At 41.4% G+C, this 27782-nt stretch overlaps 4 protein-coding genes and 1 pseudogene across 5 annotated transcripts; 1 reads left to right on the top strand and 4 right to left on the bottom strand.

Annotated features, from left to right (window-relative positions):
• The first annotated feature begins 2584 nt into the window (after positions 1 to 2584).
• LOC129585234 (uncharacterized) lies at positions 2585 to 4457 on the top strand. The gene is made up of 3 exons (XM_055477841.1): positions 2585 to 3250; positions 3546 to 3780; positions 3881 to 4457. The coding sequence occupies exons 1-3, from the start codon at positions 2591 to 2593 to the stop codon at positions 3961 to 3963; spliced, it is 978 nt and encodes a 325-aa protein (XP_055333816.1). The 5' UTR covers positions 2585 to 2590; the 3' UTR covers positions 3964 to 4457.
• A 1556-nt stretch (positions 4458 to 6013) lies between these two features.
• On the bottom strand, positions 6014 to 7674 carry LOC129585235 (uncharacterized). Of its 2 annotated transcripts, none has more exons than XR_008689995.1 (6): positions 7321 to 7674; positions 7088 to 7159; positions 6888 to 7016; positions 6639 to 6827; positions 6334 to 6555; positions 6014 to 6264 (listed from the first exon to the last, which is right to left on the bottom strand). XR_008689995.1 is itself a non-coding variant. In XM_055477842.1 (6 exons), the coding sequence occupies exons 1-5, from the start codon at positions 7394 to 7396 to the stop codon at positions 6334 to 6336; spliced, it is 633 nt and encodes a 210-aa protein (XP_055333817.1). In that variant the 5' UTR covers positions 7397 to 7674; the 3' UTR covers positions 6014 to 6264. The 2 variants fall into 2 exon arrangements, 1 of the variants encoding a protein (XP_055333817.1); XM_055477842.1 differs by having other exon boundaries at positions 6694 to 6827.
• Positions 7675 to 8179: 505 nt separating this feature from the next.
• On the bottom strand, positions 8180 to 19270 carry LOC129585233 (uncharacterized; annotated as a pseudogene).
• A 4417-nt stretch (positions 19271 to 23687) lies between these two features.
• LOC129585354 (uncharacterized) lies at positions 23688 to 25461 on the bottom strand. The gene is made up of 3 exons (XM_055477995.1): positions 25079 to 25461; positions 24235 to 24362; positions 23688 to 24049 (listed from the first exon to the last, which is right to left on the bottom strand). Exons 1-3 carry the CDS (start codon positions 25277 to 25279, stop codon positions 23860 to 23862), a joined length of 519 nt encoding a protein of 172 aa, XP_055333970.1. The 5' UTR covers positions 25280 to 25461; the 3' UTR covers positions 23688 to 23859.
• Positions 25462 to 25562: 101 nt separating this feature from the next.
• On the bottom strand, positions 25563 to 27619 carry LOC129585440 (uncharacterized). Its single transcript, XM_055478107.1, has 8 exons — positions 27492 to 27619; positions 27228 to 27362; positions 26866 to 26978; positions 26692 to 26803; positions 26413 to 26564; positions 26144 to 26258; positions 25825 to 26070; positions 25563 to 25730 (listed from the first exon to the last, which is right to left on the bottom strand). Exons 2-8 carry the CDS (start codon positions 27303 to 27305, stop codon positions 25563 to 25565), a joined length of 984 nt encoding a protein of 327 aa, XP_055334082.1. The 5' UTR covers positions 27306 to 27362; positions 27492 to 27619.
• Positions 27620 to 27782: the final 163 nt, after the last annotated feature.

The following is a 27782-nucleotide window of genomic DNA, read 5'->3' on the forward strand; positions in this document are numbered from 1 at the left end:
AAGATTACCAAAGAGTCTCGAAAGGTCGTCACTTCCGGCCACCTCGTTGTCGATCGCAGCATTCCAAACAGGATTAATAGTTAGTAAAATCGCGCTCGCCAGGACACTTAGTCGGACAACCTGTGCCATTTTCATGATTAAACTTGGCAGTTACTATTTTGTGCTAAGAGAATTTGTAGTTGACTGATATCTGTTTACTAGCAAGCCAAATTGGTGGTACGTAGTTATCAGCGTGAACTACCGCATTTAGGCAATGGTTTGACAAATGACTAGGTTGACATGAATAGCTTACCGAGATACTTACATTCAAGAGTTAAGGCGGTGATTGCATAGAATAACAGGATGCGTATCCTGGGTCCGTATTCGTAGTGCTTAGATTACGCTCACTGCTTACACAATAACTTTTTCGTGATCTTCGAATCAAAATAATTTGTCGGAAATTGAAATTTGTGGTTAAACTCGTTTGTTAAATTTCCAACTCCCGTAAGTCGCGCGACCAAATGTCAGGTAACGAAACGGTTGTGCAGGAAAAGGGAGCAGGTATTAAAATCAAATTCTGCTTTGGAACTACTGTATAGCAGTATTCACATTCAACGGTTATTCAACAGCAAGTTTCTTTTAGTAAGTGCTGCTGTCATTTCGAAATAAACTTAAAGCGTTTCTTTTGTTAGAGTGAATTACGCAGTTATATAACCGGATTTGTTGTAATTTGGAACATTTGTCCGGACACGTGCCCTCTTGTTACAGATGCGAGACGCGAGTACATTATATTCGTCGCACAAACGCGTGACTACAGATAGTCCGGCAGTATACTGTAATTTTGTTCATCCTGACTATCATTAAATATTTATGATAGTCAGTGCATTAACGGCGCTAAAGCCTAAATACATACGAACTTTGCGGTTTGGTAGCTTGTTCATTATAGTTAAATCCGACGTGATATCGAATTAGTTAGTTCAGAGTTTATTTCTTGTGAACATGAAAAAATCGAGCGTAGTCCGTGTCGTGGCCATCGCGCTTTCACTTGGCTGTGCTTTTAGCGGCAAAGAGGACGCAGCTACCGGTAGCCTTCCAAATTTCTTGGGCGATGTTACCGTCAATGCCCAACCGAATCCCATTTCTCTTCCAGAACGGCTGCGTCAGTATTTAACCGGCCCCGTGCCTCTGTACCGCTTGTCACCACAAATTATGCAGCAAATCCGCGCAGACGTCCAACGCGAACAAGCCGGACTGCGGGAAGCCAAGGACAGAGAAGCGTTCAAGAAGCAGCTGGAGAATGAGGCGACCATTCAAAACTACTTCGATTCCCAGAGCGGCGCCAACGATACAAACAAGACACGGATGGCGGAAATGCGCTGGCTGTTCGAGCAGCGCCGGAACGAGGTTGAACGCCTGCAAAATGCGGAGGCCATCAAATATCAGCAACCGGCGATGAAAAAAATGGTGCTAGTAGAGGAAATAACGCCTTGGGCTTTTCGATATAATCTGTCTTAGCCGGGGATGGGCAACAAGATGCAGGTAGAGGCAATAATGCCGCAGCAGCAGTTTCGGGCTTTTCGATATTTACCTTCTCACCTTTGATCTTCTTATACGTTGCCTGCGACGTGATGGATCCCGATTAATATTACAGTTTTCTATGTCGAAATGGGCAGTAACTATGATATTAAATTGGTTTGATTCTTCAGTGAGTTGCTCGGATAAAGTTTGTTTTGTGGTTTTCGTTTGGTGCTTACTGATTTGCTTCACACATCTTGTTTCAAGGGAAGCATGTGGTGGTAATGTTCGAGCTGGCATCGGTGAAATGTAAACTTATGTAAATCACAGAATTTTGAAAAACGGCAATGAAAAAGGTGTCTGTTATATATATATAGTTTCTGCCGGAAATGCAGTTATGTACTCTGTAGTTACTTAATAGGGAAGTAGCCCGGTGCATAAGGTGTTAAATGTGTTCACATGCACTGAGATTTTTGATAAGCATGTTTTCATAGAAACTTTTGGATCTACTTGCAGTTTTCGTTTGTGCGCGCAACATCTCACCAACCGGATGTTGCGCGCACAAACGGCTGTCACGCCAATGCATTCAAATGATTTGACTATAAAATGAAGAATGCAGGAATTTGTTTTCGAGTGCGCGAAAGCAGATGTGCTCGGGCATGTACATGTAGCATGCACTACATTTTCTATATAGATATAAATCCGGGCATTGCGTTGCTACTTGTATGTTACACAACTAAGAACCCATCTATATAAGTTACGCCATGGCCGAACCCACAATAATGCGATTTGCTGCCGCGCAAATTAGATCTATGCATGTGTGAGGGCGGTGCCAAAAATGCATACTCGTAAGGGCCTTAAGTGAATGTGTGGCAATCCCGCCTCTTGCTCATTTTTGGACCTAGCATATATGGCGTGCATCTACGATGCAGCGAACACTTGCCCGTTTTCCTAACCCATGGGCAAATTTTCCGAAATTTACTGGGATGCAAAAATATTCGAATTTCTTTGTAGTTTTTAAAATCAGAACTCTGGACTTGCAAAAGCAAGGTTTTAAAAATTTTAATATTTTAAAGTGAAAATGTCCGCTCACGATATGGTCTCGACGGATTCGTTTTTCTATTTCACCGACCCAAAAAGACCGGGACAAGTGTTTGCGATAAAACGCAAAGAAACTGCACCAGTAAGCGATAACGCTGCAGCAGGAGTATCAGCGGCCAGTTATCAAAAAGCCTTTATGAAGTCTTACCAGCCAGTCAGCGCGGCCACGGAGTCTGAGCTGGTTTCCCAGCCGAATGCAATGCTAAATATCTTGCCCTCTTGTACCAATGGGCTTCCGCGAGATATCTTAATGGGTCTGGATGATGTGATTACAAACCTTGAGCCTGGAAACCCGGCTACGCCTGGAGATCCGGCTGAGCCAGAAGAATTGGCTGACGAGGAAGAATTCACGGGAACGCAAGGTAAAAGAAAACGGAAGCGGATGCCCGCCGATGAGAAGACGCTAATAAGGCTGAAAGCCGTCCTCGAAAAAAACCCTTTTGATTATCCTGACAAGTCGGTAGAGCGCAGAGAAGCATGGATCGCGGCCGTGAAATTAGCCAACGGGGACGACAACATTCCTGTTAAGGAGGCAGATACGGTCGCTCTTAAAGCAGTGGTGCAGAGACATCTGAAGGTGTTTAAATCCATTGATAACGAGGATCGCCCAACCGGGACGGAACGAGATCTCGAAGTGTTTGACGAATACATGCAGGTAAGCGCAAAAGCTCCCAGCTGACTTCTCATTCATATCTTTAACGCCGTAAAATCAGTAGTGTAAATATCAAAATTCGCCAGCCGGATATCCAGGCTTGTCGATTTTTTACTGTTTTCTATTATTCTTTAGTGTCTTTTAGTTTTTATGGCATATACGGTATGTTTGGCTTTTTAAGCTTTACAAAACAACAAATTTAGGTATCAAAAAAGGATCTATAAGCAGCCGGTTATCCAGGCGTATCTCCTTTCATCTTTTCTAAAATACTATAAAAGTTCACATTTTGTTTTACTAGGTGATGGAGCAAATTACCAGTTATAAGGATTCAGCGCCTCTTGCTGTTCGCAAACCAGAAAAGGCCAAAAAAGATGCAGCCATTTCATTGCGCGCACGAGCCACTAGACTAGCGATGACGAGCGGGATCTCGTTGGAGAAATTTGGCGATTTGTTGACTGCTGAAACAAGTGGCTACGATGGTGACTTTGAGAATGGTGACCTGGAAGAACGCTGCGATGAAATGCACTTCGACAGTACGTTGAAAAATTTTGACTTCATTTTCATCTGAGGTCAAGTATTTCAATTTTGTCGTGGTATGAGCAAATTAGCAACTGTCCTTCTTTATTTCTGCAGGAGACGACCTTATTAAAATCAACAAGGATGGTCAGTTGAGTCTTCTACGACGTTTGAAGAGATCGCCAGGCAATCCGGCTTAGAAGACAGTCTTCAAATGCGGGCTGTCAGTGAAGCTACTCCAGGTGCTAACTCAAGCTTAATCAGAACAAACTGTGAAACAACAAAAAAAGCCGGAAAGCCGGCTGGTGTTAGAACACCAAAGAAGTCACCATTTAAAGGCATTAGAGATGTGGCAGAGGCTGCTCGGAGGAAGGCGACACACCTCCGTGGGAGCAGGCAGCAGTTAGCAGCGCTAGCTGGAGGCTTGCAGTCCGCTGTGGAAAAAATGTCAGCAGGCGATCAAATTAGTTATGCTATGGAGAAACAAGAGCGGGCCTTAGATCGGGCTGCGGAAAAGGAGAGGGTCGAGGCAGATCGCGCAGAAAGAATCCAAAAGGATAAAGAAGACCGGGCTGAAAGGGAGCTGATCCGACAGCAGCAAGCAGAAAAGGAAGAAAAAGATCGAGCCGAAAGAGAGGCTGTCCGGAAGCAAGAATTAGAGCGATTCAAAATTGAAATGGAGCAGCGCGGAAAAGAACAAGAAAAACGGTCAGATGAGATTAAAACGTTAATTGGTTTTATGGGTGATTTGATTAAGAAGCCTAAAAAAACTAAAAAGTCTGCGCAGAATACAGAATAAAAGTTTTGATTTTTATTTCCAAAAAGGACACTGTTTAATTCTTAATAATAAACTGACAATAAAAAATACAGCAACAGCCGGATGTCCAGGCTTAGCCGGTTATCCAGGCTGCTTTCGATGCTCCTTTGTCCGTAGGTATACCTCAAGCGCAGGTGGAGACACAAAAAATTTTTGGTGAATTAATTCAAACCCATACAGACATGTCAAACAATTTGCTAGTATGGCGGAAACCAAATACGTTTTACCCGTTTGTTGCCAAAAGAGCTTATTGTTCTCCCGATAATTCCCAAAAGCAAACAACGAGCAGATTTTCTGAAATCCCAATTCCACTGCTAGCCGTAATCTGGACATTATCAGATTGAATTGTTCTTGAGCCGGTGTAATTCGCGGACCTTTATAAGGAACTTGGATTTCTTCCGAAAGACAATACCCTTTATCACCAAATAAAAAGTACGGCTTCCCCCACTCGAGATTTTTTATCTGCAACCGCTCACGTATTCTAGACTCCCGTGCCATATATCCGTCATGCCTGCTTCCTTCGCACGGTCCCCACATATTCACTATCAGACCGTCAGGAGCCAAAATGCTCTGATACTTCATAACGTGACCGCGGCAATGACCGGAATAATACAAGCGCTGCAAAAATCCAGGCCGGCAGATTGGACGCGCTGTGCCATCTATGAAACCCCAGCACTTGTCTGCAATACGACAATAGCTTAGTTATTAATTCCAGATTTCATGGCGATCCATGATCAGCCGGCTAACCAGGCTTAAATTACCGTAAATTCCTCCACTCGCTGTTTCCACCGCCTTTGCGTAAAGTGCTATGCGTTCACCAGATAGCCAGGGTTGTGTTAAAGAGTTCAACAAATGTCCATGCTTATCATAAACGATGTTAATTGTTGCATTGTAAATCCTTGATAATTGACTTTTTTCCCGGCCGAGTAGCTCCATACAATCACCCCACCGGTTTGGATAAGCAAGTCTTCTTAGCACGACAGCTAAACCAAAACGTCCACTCACTTTCGAATTGTTGCTGCAGTGAATGACATTTGGAATCTGCAGGGCGCGGTACAGTCTTTCAAAATCGTTATAACACTCCAGCCGGAAAAAATGCTTCAGCTTATCGTTTCCCATCGTTTGCAAGTCTAGCTCGTGCCTCACGTAGAATTTTTCCAATTCCTTCTCTTGGCGGTCCACGACAAACGCTGCTGCTGCAAAAAGCAGTAAGCGCCAGGTTTTCCGGCTACGTTTCTTCCGTGCTTTTGCAGCTAAAGCACGACGTGGTTTCTTTTCAAACATGTGAAAATTATTATTTACCCGTGCCATCTCAAAAGTAAATCAGTTTCTGAGTTTCACAAAAAAATTAGACGAGGGAGGAGAAGGGCTGATATTTTTTACTAACATCTCGTACCGCCAACGAAATGCAATTACATGAATTTTAATCAGATTCACAAGGTTTATGATTTGAGATTTTGTTGTTTCTTCGTAGGATTCTTACATGGTCTGCCAATTACCCAAAGATTGCATAAAATCGAGTGAATTCACTTTCTTCAGTGCCTAACATTTATGTAAAAATAACAAAAGTAGCCACAGACGAAATAATCCAGTAGGAACAGAAGCATCAGTACAAAACTGATATTATTACAAAAACAAAAAATCCAACCATATTGATGTGTTGCGTTCATGTTGTTCCATAAACCTGAAATCAGATTAGTAGCCAGGTTATCCGGCTTTTAAGCGCTCGTAAATGCATCGTAACTCAAATTACCTAAAAACGAATGTTGCGATGAACACGCAATTTTTCCGCCCAGACGTCCTCCCAGCGACGATCCTCACGACGGCGGCGCTCCGTACGCTCACGATCTTCCCGACGATAGCGTTCCTCGCGAGCGTTTCGTTCAGCGCGGATTTCGTCGTCACGTTGGGCGCGAATCTCAGCATCCTCCGCTTTGCGGTCATCCTCGATTTGGCGCATAGCTCGCTCTTTATCCTGTAGCAGTTGAATTTATCAGGACCATGAATAAAGTGCTTTTAATAATATCTAATTATTTTCATTTCATTTTTGAGAAATACATTTATATCGCCGGATATCCTGGCTGTAAGTGAAGTAAATTTAAATCACGCGAACCTCCAGAAATTTTTTAAATTTCTTCGCGCGTTCTCCGTCACGTGGCTGAAAACGGCGACTGTTCAAACGACGGCATTGACTGGTGGTGTGCCCGGGTTCAGGCTTGCGACAGTTAAAGCACACATACTGTGTTCCTGGGGAAACAAAATTCCGGCTGTATGAAAGTATGTGAGCAATTACTCTACACTGTCTACCGCGAGCCACAGCCGGATATCCAGGCTCAGCCGGAATTCCAGGCTCTTTCATGTCAGGCGTTTCATCCAGATCGCTTTCCGCTCCAGCCGGAATAACATCGGCGTCTTTCATGGACATACGATTCAAAGCTGAAACAGATGGGCCCGAATAATGTAAATATAAACTGCAAATAAACGGCCTATGTAATACAGCCTGATACCAGATTCAACTTTTTCGAAGGCTTCTGCTTTGTTCTCCGAATGTTCCCACTGCTGAACCAGAGCGTCGACTTCTGAAAATTAAAAATTTAAAAAGCTATGGAAAGCAAGGACAAATGTGCTTTATTTTTCCGTACAAACGTCCGCAAATCTTGCTTAGAAGGGAAACAATAACTGTTCCAATTTAAAGTCATTACAAGCAAAGACTACATTTAGAAGGTTTTACAATGCTTACCTCTCTGATCTCCAGAAACGCTGGATGTTTCGGAACGTGCGGACAAGCGCGACACAGAGCGAGGGATGAAAACCATTATGAACAGCTGCAGTACTACACGGACTGAATCCGTCGACCTCAAGCTCGATTCTTCAATTAATAACACGACACAGATCGCCCTGATTGAGGCCTTGAGACAAGAACGATATGAAACCAAGACATAAACTTTCAAAAAGCTATGAAACAGGTAGATTTAAAAAAAGTAGGAGTTAAAAAACACTAGGAACTATCTGGTTTCAAAGGAAGGAATGAGATTCCTTAATTTAGTTTGGACAAATTTTCAAGATCGACTGGCAAGATAGTTGTATGTGTGTATGCAAAGAGGCTTGCCATGCCGCACACCAGCGCGTTCAAACACGTTACGATCTATACACACAGGCCAGTTTCCGGGCGGTTCCAGCGTTAGTTGTTTGTATGCATAGGTTTCGTGTATAGATACAAGTTGTAACGCTTTTCCACTAATATAATACCATGTACAAGTACAACAGATGCACAAGTACCATGCATTTATAATTACTAACTAAATAAATCTTCTTGCGATTTAAACTACAAATCAATCAACAATTAAGCAAGCTGCGTTATGTTTTGCCACACATGGAGTTGCAAAAGTCGACGAGCCGAAACCATAAATCCTTATAAGTTTTGGATGTGATATACGGTAAACAGTAAATACCGGAAGTAATCTTTTCGCACTCTACAGTAGAAGTGCAGCAGAGACGAGTTCTGACACACACATCTCGTGTACGTGTATGTCAAATGTATGTAAATTAAAACAAGTTCAGAAAATCTGGTTTTTACGACAACAACTAAATAATTCTCGTGCGACGTTTTTTGTTGTCGATAGTTAGCACACCATATAAGCATTGCTAGTACCAGATAATCTCTTATCATCTTTCACTTGACTAGCCAAATCAAAACGTAAAAAATACGCCAACAAAACAATCAAAAAATTGTGTGCACAATTTCATGACACAGAGAGTGTGAAGAAACATTTAGACAAGATAAAAACTAATAAAAAGCCAAAAAATCCGTGGAACAACTGTAATTCATCCGATCCACGTGAGAGAAAACGTTTAGAAAACACGAGGCCAGAAAGAGAAATAAACGACCGCAACAGCTGCAATTTTCTGGTTAATTTACACACACTTCCTCCTTGTCGTGAACGTCGAGCTGCCCGGCGAAAAGCGATCGCTTTACTGCGTCAACAGGGGATAAGCGGGGAAAAAACCGATTTCTCCCCATCGGAAAAGCATCACAGCGAGCCACATTGTGCCGATGATGGCGACAGCATCATTGGACAATGTAATCTTTGTAGTTGCGCAGTGTTTTAAGCTGTTTCTTAATGGCCTGCACCAGATCTGAAGGCTGCACTAATATCGAGATTTCTTTCCCCAGTGCGTTCAAACGGTCATCGATCTAGAGGAAAAAAAACACCACCATTAATCAGCTGCATGTATTTCACAGAAAACTGGAAATCATATTCACTGTCGTATAAAATTCCGTTCAAATACGGTGACAAAACCACACATTTTGTCACAAGAAGAATAAATTGTTTAACATCAGGGTGAATAATTTTTTAACACTGATCGCGTTTTTCTAGTTTTTGTAATTTTTGAACGGAGCGCCTCAGCATTCACAATTTTCTTCTGAAAAGCATTCAAAATACAAGCGGAAAGTATGCCGAAATTTATTTATATTTAATAAAATTATAACCTTTCCGGAACAATTCAGTACAACAAAACAACTGCATTATTTTGCAAAAAAGGTCTGAAAATTATTAATAACTAAGAAAAAGTATAAATAAAAGTAAACACATCAAATTTACCTCGTTTTCTTTAAAGAACCAGTTCAGCGGTCGGTGGTTGATCTCCGTGAGAACCCAATTACATAGACTGCTCCCATCACACGTGACGGAGCGGGCGGGCAGGCCAAACTTAGCCGCCGGTTTCTCTGGGACAACGGTTTTAATTTCAGCGGACTTCCCCTCCCGCATCAGGCCCAGATTCTCCCCATCCATCTGACGCTCGATGACCAGCACGCGGGCACGTGGCACCCGGTTGAGATTGAAGACCACGGAGCGATTGGGCGGAGCGTCTTGGATGAGGCGGTGGGCGTCGGTGGCGCGGGCAATGTAGATGCCGTTGACCGACACCACCTGGTCGCCCAGATGGAACACGGAGTGGAAGTGGGGATGTTCGCGCTGTTTCCAACCGGCCACCCTAAAAATAAAGCCAAATAAAATTAACGAACAAAATTTATAAAGTTAAAAATACATTTCCAGTCATTATCTATAATAAATTTCTGACAATTTTCAATTTAATTATCAGTAAATTTAATACTATCAATTTAATTATTACTTATTTCTATTTATTTCCTAATTATTTTCAGAAAATCCCCCATGTTTTTAGTGGAACTAATCGCTCAGTTAACTGTTCAGCTACAGTTTACACGATTCGACGAAGTATCACCTGCACTGGAATATTTCGCGAATTCATGAACAGCCTAAGCTACGCAGAAAACCAACAAAAAAATTCACTGAATGGAGCATCGATTTATGCCTGCGACAGCAAACTGCGCTAAACGCTGACAGATCATCGTCAACAAACCATAAAAACACTTTGTCAACAACGCGGCCATACGGTCAACATTGTTCACACGCAGAGCGCGACTACCTTGCGCAACAGACGAAACTATGATGTCATGTTTATCCAAACACCCGCGCCGCACAACGCCGATGACCAAAAGCATGTAGCGCGTCCTAATCAGATCGGGCCCATCCTTCTGATTATATTAATACGTGCACCTTCGCCTGCCAGCGTCAACAGCCAAATAACCGATACTACCCAGACGACCGGATGGGATTGGAAGCGGCCTGACATTGTGCCGTTAAACTAGCGCACTGTTTACCGAAACAGAGCGATAGATAGGGGACGGATGCAGACCCGAAGAGATACCTAATCAAGCGACAACGCACCTTTTACACTTTTACAGCCCGGCTGCTTCCCGTCGCCGCCTGTTCTACACACGCACACCCTAATTCCGCGTGCGCGAGCGTGCTCACTTTGTGGAATGACACACGGGCGGTCATTTTGCCAGGAAATCGACTGGAGAAAAATGCTGGGCTATCCATCTGCCAAAATATCTTTCACACCACACCACAGCAGCGCCTCGTGTGTTTACAAAATCGCATCGCAAACAAATAATCAGTCACGATCCATCGGTTATCGGGGCAAAAATCACGGCGTGAAGGTCACGCGCCAACTTGAACCACCCAAAAACAGAAAAGCCTTATCGTTTAAAAAATCTATCATTTAAAAAAATCAAGGCCCTGAAATTTCCACGAAAAAAGTTTGAAAAAATCGAAAATATTAAACAAAAAGGGCAAAGTTGAATGAAATACGATAAGCATGGAAAGATAATTTCTGCTTGCGCAAATGTTATGCCTTTTACCAGACACATCCAAAGGCGTCCACCAGCGCCAATGACGCCAGACAGTCCTTCTTGCGCAGCTTGACGGTGACCCCCCGCGGATCGTGCATCTGCTCCTTCAGTCGGACGACCTGCTGCTGGCGCAACGTGAGCACTTTTTCCGTCCTTGTTGAGCCGGTATTTTTATCCTCGCTCTTGTCGGTATCACAGGACCAGAAGGCTGAAAAGGGCGCCAGTGCTGACGTGGGACTGGGCTCGGATAAAGTGGAGGAAGCCACGCTATGATCACTTAACGCCGGCGAGGCCGTCTGAGATCGGGTTTCCTGTTGGATAATAAACCGGTAAATTAACAGTAAGCAACATTTTGCAACATGAAGTAATAAAAAGTAATATAATTATATTCGAAGTATGCGAAATTCATTTTACACTAAAGCAGTTAAATACTCGGAGCTTTCCGAAGAACTGTGCAAACCTGTGCACTACGATTGCTCCCAATGCTCAATCACAGAAATGTACGCCTGTGAAATATAAATTCCGTATGCACCGTGCAACAAAAAGAAAAATATCGGAAAGCGTGATTAAATTCACTTTTTCCAGCTTACGAAAACTATTGCATCATCGACGGAGCTACGTTTAATCTGTAAATCGATAAATTTGTTATTATTGACCCTTCCATTTCGCACCATCAACGGTTGGCATAAAAGCAACGTCGGTGGTTCGCAATGGATTATTTTTCCACTTTTGCTCTCCTGACCAACCACTTCGGATCAGCAAGTATTCCGGTCGGCAGGATGAATGAATCAAGAGGCTTGTTGTGACATGTGTGCGGGAGTATGAGAGCAGAGAGCGGATCGGACCGGCATTAATGATTTATACCCCGATGAATGGGCACGGCTCCCACACCACACCACTTTATTTTTATTTCATTCATTCATTTATTCCGCCGCGCCATCTGGTCTGGCAAAGCAACACAGTACACACACTCATGCAGTCAGGCCTGATGAGCCAGCCAAGCAGTCGCCGGGGATATTTTTATGAATGAATAAAATGAATGAATGAAAGCGCAACATGAATGAAAACAGCGACCTGACTGGACAGTTGGCAGTGCAACCACGTTTCGATGGATAGACATAACTGACAGCGGGAGAGATGTGCCATATCCTATGAGTTTCTTTCATTCACAAAAACTGACCACCGACGCTGATTACCGCCCTTTTTTCAGTTCGAAGCTGGGAACCATTGGAAAGTCCGCCCAAAAAACATTGCACATGCATGCGAACAAAACTCTAATTTAGTAGTACTTGCAAGGGTGAACTGTGAACTTATTTGCAAACCAAAAATTATAATTATTAAATGCAGCGGACTGTAAATGTTCTTCACAACATCTTTCGATGGTAACCCGCATTGGCTGATGCCACTACTCTACGAAACCACACTGAAACATAATACAGCTACACATTTACATTTACCTAATCAAATTATTTTTCGTCTCATCGTCATTTTCAGAAATTCGTGTTTTCAGTGTTTGTATATATTTTTTCTGTCCAGCTACCTGCACCTGAATGTGTAACAAAATTAGTCTAAATCTACGCGCGCGAATTGTTATGTATTCTGGCTGATGGCGGTTAAAGAACTTAATCCTTTACCAAAATTTTAAAATGAAAGAAAGCATCAAACTATGTAGACACAACGACGTCAACACGTACAACGCAATATCATTTCACGCTAAAATAATGAAAACGCGTGACTTACTCGTCTGAAATGACCATTATCCATCGACGACGACATCCTCCTGTCTCTCCTTGCCACACTCCCTTCCACTTTCTCCAGCTTCTTCTGAAACAGCGTCCCATACTCTTTCTTCTCCTCATCCAGACTGATCAGGGGTGCCATTCCCCCGGCGTCCTTGTCCTTCCGATCCTCGGCTATCCGTGGCGGTGGTGGCGGGGAATATGCGCCGAGAGGAGCGGATGCGGCACCGTCGCATCAGTTTGACGCCGCGCGGAGGGATGGGCGGCGGCATGGTGGGAGAGGTCGGGAGGGACGCGGATTTCTGCTCTGGAATGGGTGGTGCACTGAAGGCCGGAGGGGAAGACAGCGCCGGGTCCAGCGGTTGGATGGGGAGGCGCAGCGCCGGGGGTTTCTTGATGGGGTGATCGCGGAGACGGCCCGATGTGCGGGTGCGATCACTGCGGAGGAGTGTCGGCGACAGGGAGGTGGACGGGGTGAAGAGGATGTGCGTGGGCTCGGACGGGGGTTCCGAAGGACTAGGAGGGCTGGGGTCGGCTTTCGACACCAGAGGGCACCGAGTGTAGGCGTTTTTATCACCCTACAATCATCCGAATTAGATCCAGTGCTTGTTATTTGCGGTTTTATAATTACCCTTAACGTAGACAGATTTGACATTGACAGCCTTACAAAACAATTTTGATTTTTTCTAAATTTAATTTTCGAAATAACGCAACGCCTGAAATGCATTGACGTAATTACAAGCGATGCGGTTAGCGTCATCGGAAATTCCAGCAAAATTGGTTTGTGTTTATGCAAAGAGCGGATGCGATAAAGGGAACCATTTGCAGCATCACATCCGCATGGATACTCAGAGATTTTCTCACAATGATGATAGCGATCGAATGATGAGAAATCGAGCGTTGGGGTGGCACACCCCACTGACCAACATATCTGCATACTTCCGTGCTAGCCATGAGCGTGAGTAATGCGCTCCCATTAGGGCGCTCACATGGACCGCAGACGAATTTCAGCCATGATGCAATCGTTCAATATTCGTGAATAAAGTAAGTAAACTGCTCAAAATAGTTAAATCACTTAATTACAATTTTGGAGCAATTTTAAGTAAACTATCGAAACATTTAAATAAATAAATTCAGCTAACTATTTTTTGACAATTACTAATTATTCTACAAATATAGGTACCAGTAATTTATTTCATAAAAGCACTGCACCAACAGAAACAAAGAAAAATTCAATTATAACAATTTTCATCCTTAAGAAAATTAATTGGAAGTCACATTACACTTTCCATCGGTTGACTCAAAATATTTCATGACAACTGTCGGCTTCAAGAAAATGTGAATTCGCGATACCGGTAAAGCACAAAAACTTTCATGCAACACTGCATAGCAAATAATCAGTGTTAATTTTAATGTTATCAATTAGGTACAGAGTAAGTCCAGCAACTTACCATCAATGCAAATCGTTGCACAATAAAATTCATCTTTCCAAACAAAATTATTCAGTTTTCACAGGAAGGGTTCCAATGCAAAAACACACCCCAACACAAGTGCTACGAAAAATTCCTTGCAAGTATCTTCCACGAAACAAACAGAACAAAAGTAGGCAAACCTCGTGCGCACCGCAATCAAAACCAACAATCACCCATGAATCAGTCGCAACGAGTGGTACATTCATCCAAACACGTAATACTTTTCGATCGGCATCGCATCAAAATTATCTCCAGCAGTATGAAGAATCTACACCCGTCCACCCGGCTGAACTTTCACCCACAACCGGCGCAAAACCTCCCTGCATCCGATGCAACACCGGAGCCGGTCGGGGCTACCGAACAAAACACCGACGACAAACACACACTGCATTTTCTGACCGGTTATAAACGGCTGGGTGCGGCACCCTTCTGCATTCTGCCTGTCCTGCTGCCTTTGCAATGTCTCTGCCTACCTCTCAGTTTCTTAAATGGGTTTGTTATCGATTTTTCCAAACCCCCTCAGACCACTACACATGGCATTCTTAGGCTTGTCAGAAATGAATGAAATTTTTCAATGAACCAAACTGGCCCGACCGGGTCCGGCTGCCTTCGAGTGTCTGTTTCGCCAACTGATATTTAATCCCCAAAATGGATCACCAGACACACCACTGGCATTCCGACCCCACGACAACAGTCATCCGTCAGCAGTGTTCACTGAAGGGCTCTTCTTAATGAGGCCCGTTTCCAGCGGAAATTTCAAACTCATTTACCGGGGCTTCCTTTTCCGATAAATCATTCGTATGGGATGACGTGAGAGGAACGCGAGGGCTCTAATGGGAATATGCCAGTTTCATTTCCGCTGGGAAAGAAACTTTTCCTTGCGCTTCTAATGCACAATTTCCGATTAACACAACCTTTTACAGAATACGTGACTTCAGTTTCAGCTCTTATTATTATCTCACCTCATTTAAAAAAATTTCGCCTATTCGATAAAAATAATTTGTTAAATATTAACGATAATTTATCGAAAAAATTAAACCGATCCCTAAATTTATTTTTTTATTTTAATTTTACGGGCTACCATCACGATTGAAAATGTGGCAATTTTAATACAAAAATTATCGAGCGACGGCAGTAAATTCGCAGGAATTGCCGAACCGGCTCGTCCAATGAATGCAGACCCACACCAATCAAGGGGGAGCGTAAATGATGATTTGTCCCAGTAGGTAATCTGTCAATAATGCATCCCTCGTGCAACGCTCACATGCCCTCTCCTCTCTATAAGCAGCGCCCACATTTTTTCCGCCGAGCATTGCATAATTCAATCTAGCCACGGTTTGTTCGTTGCAGCTGCAATTTCCCTTGCATCACCGGTTTGAAAGGCGATAGCCATGGGTACATTATTGTGCAGTCAATGGACTATTGATTCATTCATTACCGTTGCTCGGTGAACACTGCTCACAGCAGCAACCCATACACACACACACCGGCCTTGACACTCCCCAATTCGTGCAGGCTTCATTAATTTCTCCTACCTGCTCTAAATATTTTCTCATTGATAATCTGCATTCTGCACCCAGGACGGTAAATCGACCATGTTCTGGGTGCGTCCCGCTAATGCTGCTGCTGTCTTATCGAGAGAGCGCACAACGTATTTTCCGGCATGCTACCAACACCCTCTTCGCCCGATGGACTTTAATCTTTCAGCGCGGTGAAGTCAAACAATATCTTCTCAAAAGATTACATTCTTCAAAAACGTCGCCAGTTTTCCTATTTATCATGCCAAAAAATGGGTCAAAAATTTCCATGTCCAGTATTGCTCAACGCTGATCATAAGAGAATTCGAAATTCAAATAAACACATAAACAGAAGTTAGAACCACATTCAAATTTTCTATTTAAATATTGTTCTTAATCAGAATTAAAAAGGATGCAAAAAATATGGGATAATAATACCTTTAAAATGTGAGACTTCCACAAGAAGTGCAGCACGGACTGTGAAGCAATCCGGCTCATTTAGAAATAAAATAATAACAACGACTGCTCTTAACAAACAATGCTTTAGATGGATACTTTACTTTAGATACAGTAAAAGTCTTCATTCATTCCGCTGTATTTTCCGCATATGCCACTCACTACGATATCGCCATAAAAAAGTATATCCTACAGTCAACAAATTGATTTGATCTACTTTCCTAACTCAAAAAGTCATCAAGAAAAAATCCGATGCTAATCAATTCTTACTACACTGTGCAATACCCAAAACATTATAGCTAAACATCCAGAAAAATGAGTAAATAATACAGTAGCTCCTTTACAGTTTACTTAGAAAACAGGATGCCAGTTTTAAAATAATTTTTCAGGAATAAATTAGAGTTATCAGGCTGCTACATACCTGGAAAGACTGTAGCTCCTGCAACTTGGTCCGCAACGTGCCAATCCAATCCTGCATATCCGTGTGATTCTCCGCGGCCAGCTGGTAGATTTCGTTGGCCAGTGTGAGCGTGAAGGAGTGCTGATTGGGATTGATATTGGGGGAAACGTGCTGGCACTGGCTGAGCGTGATCACCCGCAGTGGCTCATGCGATAAGGAACTCCTGTGATCCTCGTACAGCTCCAAAAATGGACGGCTCTCATCGTGGATGCAAAATAAACAATAATACGCCTTTTCCCGCTAAACAACAAAACACCCACACAGCGTTAACCACCAAAATATAAATATTTTTCGTCTTATAGCGCATAGTTTTTTCACACGTCCATATGTCACACAACGACATTTTTCATTCAACTTCTTAGGATCATTGCTCGCAATTCAAAGAAACGCCAGTAAGAAAAATTTCCATCGGAATCATGGTGCTACAACATTCTCTCAAAGAGCCGGTTCGTGTACCACTTGTTATTCCCAAAATTCCAGCCAGCAAAAACATGTTCAAAAATCCCAGTCCCAATTCAAATTACAGTACTTATCAAAATTATTTAAATTATCAAATAAAATCCGACCAAAAGAACGATCTGTTGAAGCAGTTACTTTTAATTCTTTCCAGCTTTTAATTATATTATGTAATGAACCAGCCCAATGAAAATCTTGCATACTAAAAATAAACAGTTTAGCCAGAATAACGTATAAACTATAATGTGCTGATTTCGTAATGGGAAAATGACGCAAATCAATCAACATATGGCACCCTATCCAACAGCCCCGAAATCAGGATCGATAATCGGTTATGCAAACAGAAACGCTCAAAAGCCTTATCATAAACTCTAAACATTAAACATTTTCTAAACAATTTCTGATAAGCATTTTTACTTGTTTAAACCTAATCTCCTTCACGGCTAACATTCAAACCTCCACGGAAATTGTATTATCATGATTCATAGAAACAATGGGCGCATTTCCGTCGCATAAAAGCGGTTCCCGAAATTACCTGATACAACCACCATCGACCGATACCGGAAAATTATTTAAAATGGTTGACAGCGGAATAAAAAGAAAAACACGATAATAAAATTTTAACCTGGAAATTTTCGAATTAATCGCTCAAAACCACATTAAATGCGATATCAGAATCAATATAAAACCGACACAAAAACAGTACCGACTCAGACCGAGTACGAAACAAACAGGTTTTACAGAGGGAACAAACTGAAATAAATATTAATGAAGCCGGAAAAATTCACAACGGCTCTTCAGTGAAGCTTCAGGAAAGAAAAAAAACGTGTCAAGTGAAGCTGTAACAGCGTGAACACTGTGTAAAACATCTAATAACTCATCCAGGTGTAACACAGCGAGTAAGAAATATTTGAGGAAACGCACCCTGAAATCGTACTCGAGCATTCTCATGGCAGCAGTCACTTGAGAAATATGAGTGAGTTTGACTCACAGACGAATCTCTCCAGCCGATGTTTACCAACGCAAAATCATCCATTCATCACCAGAAATTTTGTATACACCTGCTTTTAAAATGAATAACACTGCTCAAAGCCCTGGACTGGGTCAGTGCACGGGTGAAACAATTGCCCGGATTATTCATCTTTTGTTTTCTGCACATATTTTCATCAATTTCACACCACTCGTTTTCGCACCGATCGAGCGCGGCACGGACCAGATAAAATCGGGAAAATGGAAAATCGTTACAAAAATCGAAAATCATAAAAGTCAAATGTCAAAATTAACAGCAATAAAAAGCCAAGCCCTGATCATTTCGCAGCTCATCAACGTGTTTATGCATTCTACGAGCAGAAATGCACGCGCGCCAAAATTACACCACATTAATTTTCAACGAAAACTTGGTCAGTACGTTTCCATTGTTGATTGATACTATTCATGAAAAAATTCCAAGAAATAATATAAACTGGTATTTTTAGACGATGTATGTAACCAGCCGGATATAAACAATTAAAAATCTGACTCACGTAATGCTTAAATTTCATTTAAAAATTTAAATTTCAATCGAAAAATGTTACACTTCAATGTTGCCGCTACATACACTGTCGTTCATAAAAAAATTTCCAAGAAGCAATATAAAACACAATAACAGATTTCTCACTACGGATTGTAAAGAAGTAAAAGCATAGGAATATAAGCAATTAAAATCTGGCCAAAAATACTATAAACTGCTAAATAAAAAGCAAGCTTTCATCGCTTCAATATCTGAGTATCCGAATTTTGAATTTCCTTCATTTTGCCAATAACAGCACAAGTTTTGGTCAGAACTCTGAACCCACTCGTCCAAACTACGGTAAAGCATTTTCTGTGCGATCTACCAACTCACCTGTCGAGTAAAGATCCGTTTTTCCAATGGGATCAACTTTAACTTTCCGCTTTTATAAATTTCCCGTATTTCGATGTCTTTTTGCCAGCCGTCATCGGAGGCCGCTGACGATGTACTGCCCGTCGACAGGGACGAGAACGTGGACGACGAGGATGAATGGCTGTGCGTGGAGTGACTAGACGCGGAACTCGGCGTTCGACATGTCATTTTGCGCGGTACATCCTCATCGACAGTGCGCTGATTATGGATCCTCACCAGTAAATCTTGAAAGGACGGCATGGACACGCCGTTGAACGATAGACAATCCAACAGATAAAATTCCCTTACAATCTAACCAACGTTGACTAATCCACACCGGAGAGGATTCGAATGATGGGCCAAAATATTAGCACGTGATTTCATGGGAAAAGTTGTGTGGTAAACAGTTCGCCAAAAACCATAATTTCTCATGTGGTTGGAGTTTTTGCCCATTGAGTTATGGAAAATGCGTACCCTCGACAATAACGCTTCATACAGTCGAAAGAGCTGCTTGAGGCAGCCGAGCGGTGCAGCACTGCCACTGCGTGCTGCTGGATTGTACGTACGTCCATTGAAGGCGTGCCAGCACGTTGAGATGCACAGCGCTGCCAAGCGTTGCACTCGTACTGCAGTCTGCTACAACTCCGTCTCTCTCTATGTTTCTCTCTCTCGTTCTCTTCTCGACTCAAATGCGGTTTGGCCGGGGCATTCATTCATAAAATGAAACTCGCGTGAATGAATGAATGGGCCAGGTTAGCCGGCTACGCAACAGGAAGGCGGAATGTTTAGAGCGTAAAATGGAAACCGGATTTTACAGTAAAAATATGCCGTTTCAGTCAGAGAACTCAAGGATGCCATCGATTTGGTTCACACGCTGAATGAAGCAGTTTATGAGAGAATTTATTTCAGGATCCTGTTCTTGAGGATCTGCTTGTCGAAATTTTTTTATCAATCAGACTTTTACGTTCTGAATGCCACGTAAAATAAACGAATAATTCCAGAAGACCGCGATAAATTAAATGCAATGTAATCTCAGAATTTGTTCCGTTTTTAGACTATTACTGTCCACATTTTATTTTTATATCAAACAAATTATCAGGGGAAATTCAATACATGTAAGAAAGCGTCGATGCTAATTAGAACACCTGTTGCTCCATTACTCTGTGGATGATATTATCGTTAATCTTTATTGCTAATTATTACCAAACGTCTTAACAGCATCAGTAAGCATTTAACAGCTTTTTTCCCACAATGATGCATTTCCTTGCCGGTTGGTGTGGTCAGTCGAGAACAGTGCGTTTTATCGACGGTTGGGCAAATAATACTAGTAATCTGGCTGAACATCAGCGTCATCTTCGTCTCGGCTTTTCATATCGGTCAGTTTAATCAGCAAGCGCCTTGTGTAACACTCTACAGCGCATACCGACCGCCCCGCCCTTCATTCCACAATAAATGAATGATTCACATCCACATATATTTTTCATGCCATAGATCAAAAGATTCCGCTAAATGCAGTGCAATCATCATCAGTGATCTGATGCATGGAGAATATACGGCTGGTCATTCATGCCATGGCTAACATAACGTTGTTCATAGTTGCAACGGAATGGAAATAAGTACATTTAATTATGTGTGCAAACCGGCTGCTTATTACTGACTCATGGTCAGGCATAAAAAAAGCAGCCGCAACATAAGGTCAACTTTACAAAACGCTCGCGGAGTGTGAATCACACAGTTTTAGAATTTCCATAATATGGAAATAAGCAGCTGCTTACCCCGGGATCTAAAATAAGGCTCGTATTATTAAGAACGTTTACAATTGCAAATTAATTTAATAACAGCATATGTACAAACTTCCAATTCACCGTTTTATAAGTACAAACTGCATATATAAATATATTTTCTACAATTTGTTTATATAAAATATTTTGGAAATTACACGTATCCCTACGTACATGCGGTCAAGACAAACATATTAATAACATCGACTTCCGTTTGTGTATTTGACTTATTTTCGAATTTCCTGCTGCCAGTCTGGAAAAAAACTCCTGGTTTCAAAATTTCGCATACGGAGTTCGATTTAAAATATTTGGTAGGCTTCTATTCGACGCAAGTTTCCTATATAGCATAGCATTTTATCGGTTTTCTACAACACGGCCCATATACGTATATAAAGTTCAACACATACAGATACATGTTATACTTTAAACTTATCTCTTTAATAAAATTTCGTTAAATAATTCAAATTTAGTTTAGGCATTACCTTTTGCGTTATACTACGCATGTGTAATATTAGTATACATAAAGGCCTATATCTGTGACAGTTATTCTTAATTCCAATAAGATCGATCGGTGCTCGTAAATTTAACTTTAACCAGATATAATTATACAAACATTAACGAACAACTTGCAAATGGATGGGTAAACGGTTATGCGATCAGATTACATCCCATCCATTGCCGAGTGACATTTTCCGCAGCATTACTCGCATAATCTCAGGATCATTCGGCAGTTCATTTGCATTGGCGATCAGGTTGTGGAATTAATTATCCGGCTTGCAATGTGCATCCTGTGCATGACAATCATACTGCGCATCAGCGCATGCCGGTGTCGACGTTGCGATCCACTCCGGTCACGTGATCACTGTCCAGCCGGATGTACATGATACCGCAGTCCGGCAGATGAAGGGGACACACCTAGTTTCGAGTACTTACTTATATGAACGCCCGTGCGTGCCTGTAAATTCTGCATATTAAAAGGGAAGGGGCCATCACCTATCTACTGCCGGTATATTAAGAATTTAAGATCCAAAGGTGCACTTCTATAATTCTATCCACACATCTTAAAGAGTTTGAGACAGTGCTACGGTTCTGACGTCCACAGGTCCACTTATACGATGATTTATGCTAATGAGAATCGGAATGGCGCTTAGCACTTCCATTCACCATAAATTAACTGGAGAATCTCATTCATTGTGGTCATCTGGGAACGTGCCTATTTAAAGTTTATGGCGCTCGATGAAGTGCGAAATAAATCCAATCTTCGTTCTGTGTCTTTGAAACAGAGCATTGCTTTAACCGATCAACTGTACGGTACAGCTCTACAAGTGATATACATATTGCTTTAATTATTAATTTTGATATACAGATATACTTCTATCTGTCACGGTGTAAAACTTGCGGACTGTCTTGGTAAATTATCTACAGTTTATTTATTATTTGGATGTTTCTAGTAAAATGATTAGTGTGATCATAAATGTGCAATAACGTGCTATAATTCAGCCCTTGCCTGTGGTATCTTTTGAAACTCGTAATAAATATTCCAATTATGGCAGATGAATTCAAGTGACGCTGGAGCTAAGTACAAAACATGCATGCACCATGTCCCATTACGCTTTTAATTTTATTATATAACTTTTTACATAGTTATGCCGCTTACACTTTGAAATCAACCCGTACAGTACACACTGCAGTACTAACAGAGTTTTCTCGCTAAGTTGTGGTCGCTAATTATTTGAAAACAAAATACAACACCATGCAACAAAATATAATACAAAATTAAATTTTCTGCTTGGTTTTTCCATGTACAGAGTACATTCTATGTTCTTCGAGGTTTTTCATTGGGGAATAAAAAAAATTGCACGGGAAACAGACGAAACAAATCTGGTAGAAAAAAATGTATTCATGGTAAAGTAAGAGAGCATGGTCAAATAAAATCTTACACATCAAGTCGTTGCACATGGTCAATCAATCATGGCATTATTTTGATTTTTAGCGGCAACCTTTACATGTTGCCATCCGGTGTAATTGTCCGGTCAACCACAAAAACAACAAGTACCGGTTTGGTGAGGCCCAAAACATGCTAGACGGCAGACAATTACTTAGTTCCGACAACTTGATTTCATACTGTGCCGATAATCTAATATTACTGCAAACAGCCGTACATATACTGCTGGCGGATGTACAATATGCCGCGCATCTCTGTCACCTTTGCCGGAGACGTGCATTAAAACAAACCATGTGCGCGCGATGTTAGCATAAGCCCCATTAGGATTTCCTGTAGCACAGCAGCGCATCACACGGTGTTGTACCGGGGTTATTTATACAAGCCCCGGAGGAGGATGCTGTGTGATTGTGGTCACTCATAACGTTAATGTCGAAGAGTGCGTGGTGTGTATCTTCACGCGCACACATTTCCGTCTATTAGACATCTTAACCGTTATTAATATATCCGCTACTTAAAATGAGTTATGTGGCCGCGATTTTGATTTGAACCAACTGTTCCACATTCTAATGTCGTCAACGCTGGATCGTCTCCGCGTTGTAAGACGGACGATGAGAATTTTCACACCATTAAATTATGGTGGGAAAATGTCGCGGAATTAGAATTTTAGCCACTCGTTGATGAAGTTCAGCTGTCAGGCAGAATCTTTCGCTTTTAGGATGGGCAATGGCGTCGAAAATGCTACAACAAGGATTTTTGGTTATATTCCTTCTCACAATTGCGGTTAACAATTGTACCAATCTGCCGTCATATTTTTGAAATCTGGGTTTCTCAAAAATCACTTTCATCTCACATGCGGAAAATAAAAAGATACGTCACAATCTACAGATTTACTAATTATAAACAATCTTGTTGCAGTCGGTCATTGAGTATTATTGTATTCAGACATCCAAAACATATTCCGCCACTGTTCTATGTTACGTTACTGTATAGCAGCCGATGCCCAACTGCTTGGTTTTGATACAACGTCAGATTATAAAATGTCTATCGTTGATTTTGGTGTGTAGGCATTTTTTCATGCCTATACAACGGTACAGTAACATCCACTTTATTAATTTTATGTTCGAACCGTTGTAATAATTACTGCGTCTTCTACTCCGAATACGAAACACATTCTGAAAAAAGGCTGCAAAAATTTTTTTATACTTGCCTCAATTAATTTGAATTTTAAGAATTGCAGAACATTTTGACTTGAGAGCAATTATTTCGGAACGCGTAGTATACATGCCAAATTAAATAAATAAATGTCAAAATCAGCTCAAGATACACGTCATTATCAATATAACAAGCGTGTTATCAAAGATTGCTGTTTTCGCGGTCGGGCGGATGTTGTTGTGGTCAGTTGAGTGAGCCGGTCGATGAGTCGTTGCTGCAGGTTGCGTATGCGGTTGCCGGAAGTGGAGGGGTCATGCCACGTGAACAGTTCGTAGCGGTGAGCGGTTTTCGTGCTTGCTGGTGCTGGTTGGCTGATTTAATAATTGCACAAACAAATTGAAACAATTGAAGAATGCAGTTACAGTAGATTGGTATTTAATGTGTTAATTTATAAATACTAATAACCTAATGTGGGCATATATGTGCGTTTCTCATCCATATGTCCCGTAAATTTCAGCTATGTTTTGCAAGTACTTAATTACATGGTTCTGCGCACCTTGTTTTGATTGCGTCAAATTGACTGTACGCACACACTCGTCCATGATTTTCCACTATGATTGGTTGTTGCAGCGATCTTGTTCGCGTTGGAATGAGATCCAAAATTAAATTGATGTCATTCAAAATCTGTAACATGCAAACTGTTTATTGGGTGAATGCTGCAATCCAAATCATAACTAATATTAAAACTAATCGTAAATACGTCGTTCTGCAATCGGGATATATGAATACGGTATCTTGATGCTACCCTCGTGTGGGTGTTTAACGATGGCTTATATGTGCCACTGTTCATGCTCGTGCGATCAAGGACTGGCTAAATCACCGTTGCATAGTGCATATCCCGTTGTACAAGTACACTGTACAGTACAGAGAGCGGAAAACGCCTGCTTGTGCCTTGTAGTAGTAAAATGTATAAAATTTTATTATTGCCAATCTTTTATTACCAAAAGCATGTCCGTACTGGTTGAGTTTTCACTATTTACAATTTGATCATGTATCTTATCACTTTTTTAATTATTACGGCATTTTACGGCTCTTACGATCAAAAACAATCAATTTATTAGAATACTTCTACTGATGTAATATCACACACTGGCATGCTGCAGCATCGAAAGATTTATTTTACCCTAATATCTGCCACTATTTTCAAAAGCTTTTGTTTTCATGTGCTTCAAAAAATATTTGTTTTTTAAAAATATTATCCAGTTTCTGGTAGTTCGCTTTCTCACTGTTTCAAAAGCTTTCTAAGCATGTTTGCAACGGAAAAACGAAATCAGTTCCACGCACAGGAGCAGATTCATACAACTTAAGTAACTCTGCAATAAGATACTGTGTGCGTTTACCATACTACGGCTGCTTTCCGCTAGTGATGGTGACAGACAAAATTCTGCCTGGCGATCCACAAAAACAAAATGTTTAACATCACCGGCATCTCGCAGTACGTCGGAGATTGCGATTTTGGACGCCAGCTTGGCTGTGATGAACGAATTCATATCTCTCAAACGTTCAGAAATAATTTGTTGAGCGGTCTTCATCCCCAGCATGAGATTCCGCCATTCATTGTTCCCATGAGGATCCAGGCAACTGGAGCTGATGCAGGAGATAATTATGCGTTTTATCTGTTCTGTATACGTTGCAGACTGAGCTAGCCAGGTAGAGGAAATCGGAAACTGTGAGTTCTTTAAAATCGTGCGAAAATTTGAGACCACATTCTGGGCGCCGAGGGACAACTACAAAAGTATAAGGCCTATATATATATTTTAGATAAGGTCAAGGTGGTCACAGGTGCAATGCTGATCATGGGTTTGCATGGTGCATAATATATTCTCAGTGACCTTTTATATTCCGGGTACGGATAACTTTTCTCCATAATCTCCAAAGTTTGAGCATTTCTTTTTTGCTGGACTGAGATTCTTGGTACTTGGTTGAGTGCACATGGGTTACCATAATCTGGAGGGCATCATACAAATACGACACCAAGTTTCCGCTTTGAGCCTAAAAGTTAATTAAGGAAGAATTCGTACCTGTGTGCAGTTACAATACAACATAAATTTTTATAATAATGTTCGTTATATGGTTTTCCACGAACTTGGCCTATCAGTGCGAGATGAAAGGATGGGGAAATTTTTAGCACGTGCACCCGGTGCGGTCGAATAGCACCGTTACTGTGGCGGAAGAGCAGCGTAAAAGATGACCAGTTCGGCATGACGGATATGGATGGTATGCTCTTAAAGTTCACCGTATCCGAGCTGGGCAGTGGCGCGAAAGATCCACTGGATGAATTTGCGCAGGAAGAACTGGGACTTGTGGAATCCTTATCCTCCAGATGGCTAACCTATCATGAAAACACCAATTTAGCATTTAAATTTAGTTTTATACGGTAAAAAAGTTTGTATCCTATCATATACTTTTCGAACATTGTTTCCTGCGGACGAATATTCAGAGACTGATGAGGAAGAAAAATCCAACAACATGGATAATAACGTAGCATCTTGAAAATCAATGGTGTTCTCGGAATCAATGCTAAAACACAAAATTAAAATCTCGTTTACAAAGTATTTGCGCTTTTCGAATGGGTAATAATTGGTTGAATAAATTTTCTCCATAAACATGGAATCTTGCATGTGCGAGGGTCTATCGCAACCTTCTCGGGGACGCTTAAACAATATTTTCTCACCGGTGATGAGAATGAGCAGTTATAACCTTTCCCATGCAGTACAATTTTATTTCCTCGATAGAGTATTTGAAAGGGTCCAGATTGAGGATCTTTTTTAAGGCCGACTCACAGCTTTCTACTATGCTTTCCGGAAGGAAAACGTGTTCTGCAAGCTGTATGCATAATATAATATTACTGTACAAAACTCTATAATGTTTCTAGAGAATGCGTGGTAAACTACTATACTAGTAATGTGTGTTATTGCGCGTACGTGTAAAGTGTACCGCCTACAGAACTTACTTGAAAGATGCAAGTCGGCTCTTCCTTAGCGAATCTTTCCAAATTTTTTACCGCATTCTTAATTAGCCAGTATTCGTCAGCGGGATCCTGATCTCCATCGTCCAGGAAAATGCTGGAAATAAGTAATGACTACGTAGGCATAAGCAAAAATATGTTTCCACATTTGATATGTACTTGGAATGGAATGATACGAATCCCATCCGAAACAGCCGTTTAATAGTTAATCCCAAGAAAGTCACATAATGGAACGGAAGCGTGGAGGCCAGGATGCATGTTAATTCCATCACCTGTATTGTTTAAACGTCAGTAACAAAAACTATCATCAAACGCTAACGGCAGTGGTAAAACAGGGTACATAATAGAGTAGTTTATACACGTCTATAATTATATAATAAGCCACAGAAAAGCAACTAGGCATCCACGTCCACGCGCAAATGAATCTATGCCCTGGATAACTACTCTACATAGAAGCGGTGAAAGATTAAAATTTACAGCATAATTTTACTTTTATCTGTTTACCCATATAGCGTACATACGCGGAAGAAAAGCAGATGAATGTTGTTGGTACCTTCCATAATACGAAAACCATCGGATAGCTCGGAAGCCAGGAACATGTGCGATGCCAAAAGTGGCGTGAAGAAGTAGCTAATATCTTCCACAGAATCATTCTTCTAGATTCCAAAGAAAACATAGTACTTAATTTCATTACGATATCTATAATAATACAGTACCATATACATAAATAGTCAAAAGGCAAACAGTTTGTTGACAAGTGGCGAAACATGCGCCGCATAAAGTACCCAGTTGTCATCCCTATTTAAATCCGATGAACATCCACTGGATCTCCGCTGGAGACTTTGTGTAATCAACCCAAGCAGCTCCTCATCGCAAGCATGGTAAACCAATTTCTGCAGGTTCTCGAAACAGAAAATCCTTACATTTTAATACCTGGTTGCATTAATGCGAAACAATATTATGGGATACAACTGCAGACAATCAGGAACGATAGGCAATATACCTTTTAGCTAGAAAATTTAGATACTCGCACTAACAACAAGGTGCGCGCAGATAATCTGAAAAGCACATTACAT

The sequence above is a fragment of the Paramacrobiotus metropolitanus genome, unplaced genomic scaffold, assembly GCF_019649055.1.
Source record: "Paramacrobiotus metropolitanus isolate TYO unplaced genomic scaffold, Prichtersi_v1.0 Parri_scaffold0000016, whole genome shotgun sequence".
NCBI classification, from domain to species: Eukaryota; Metazoa; Tardigrada; class Eutardigrada; order Parachela; family Macrobiotidae; genus Paramacrobiotus; species Paramacrobiotus metropolitanus.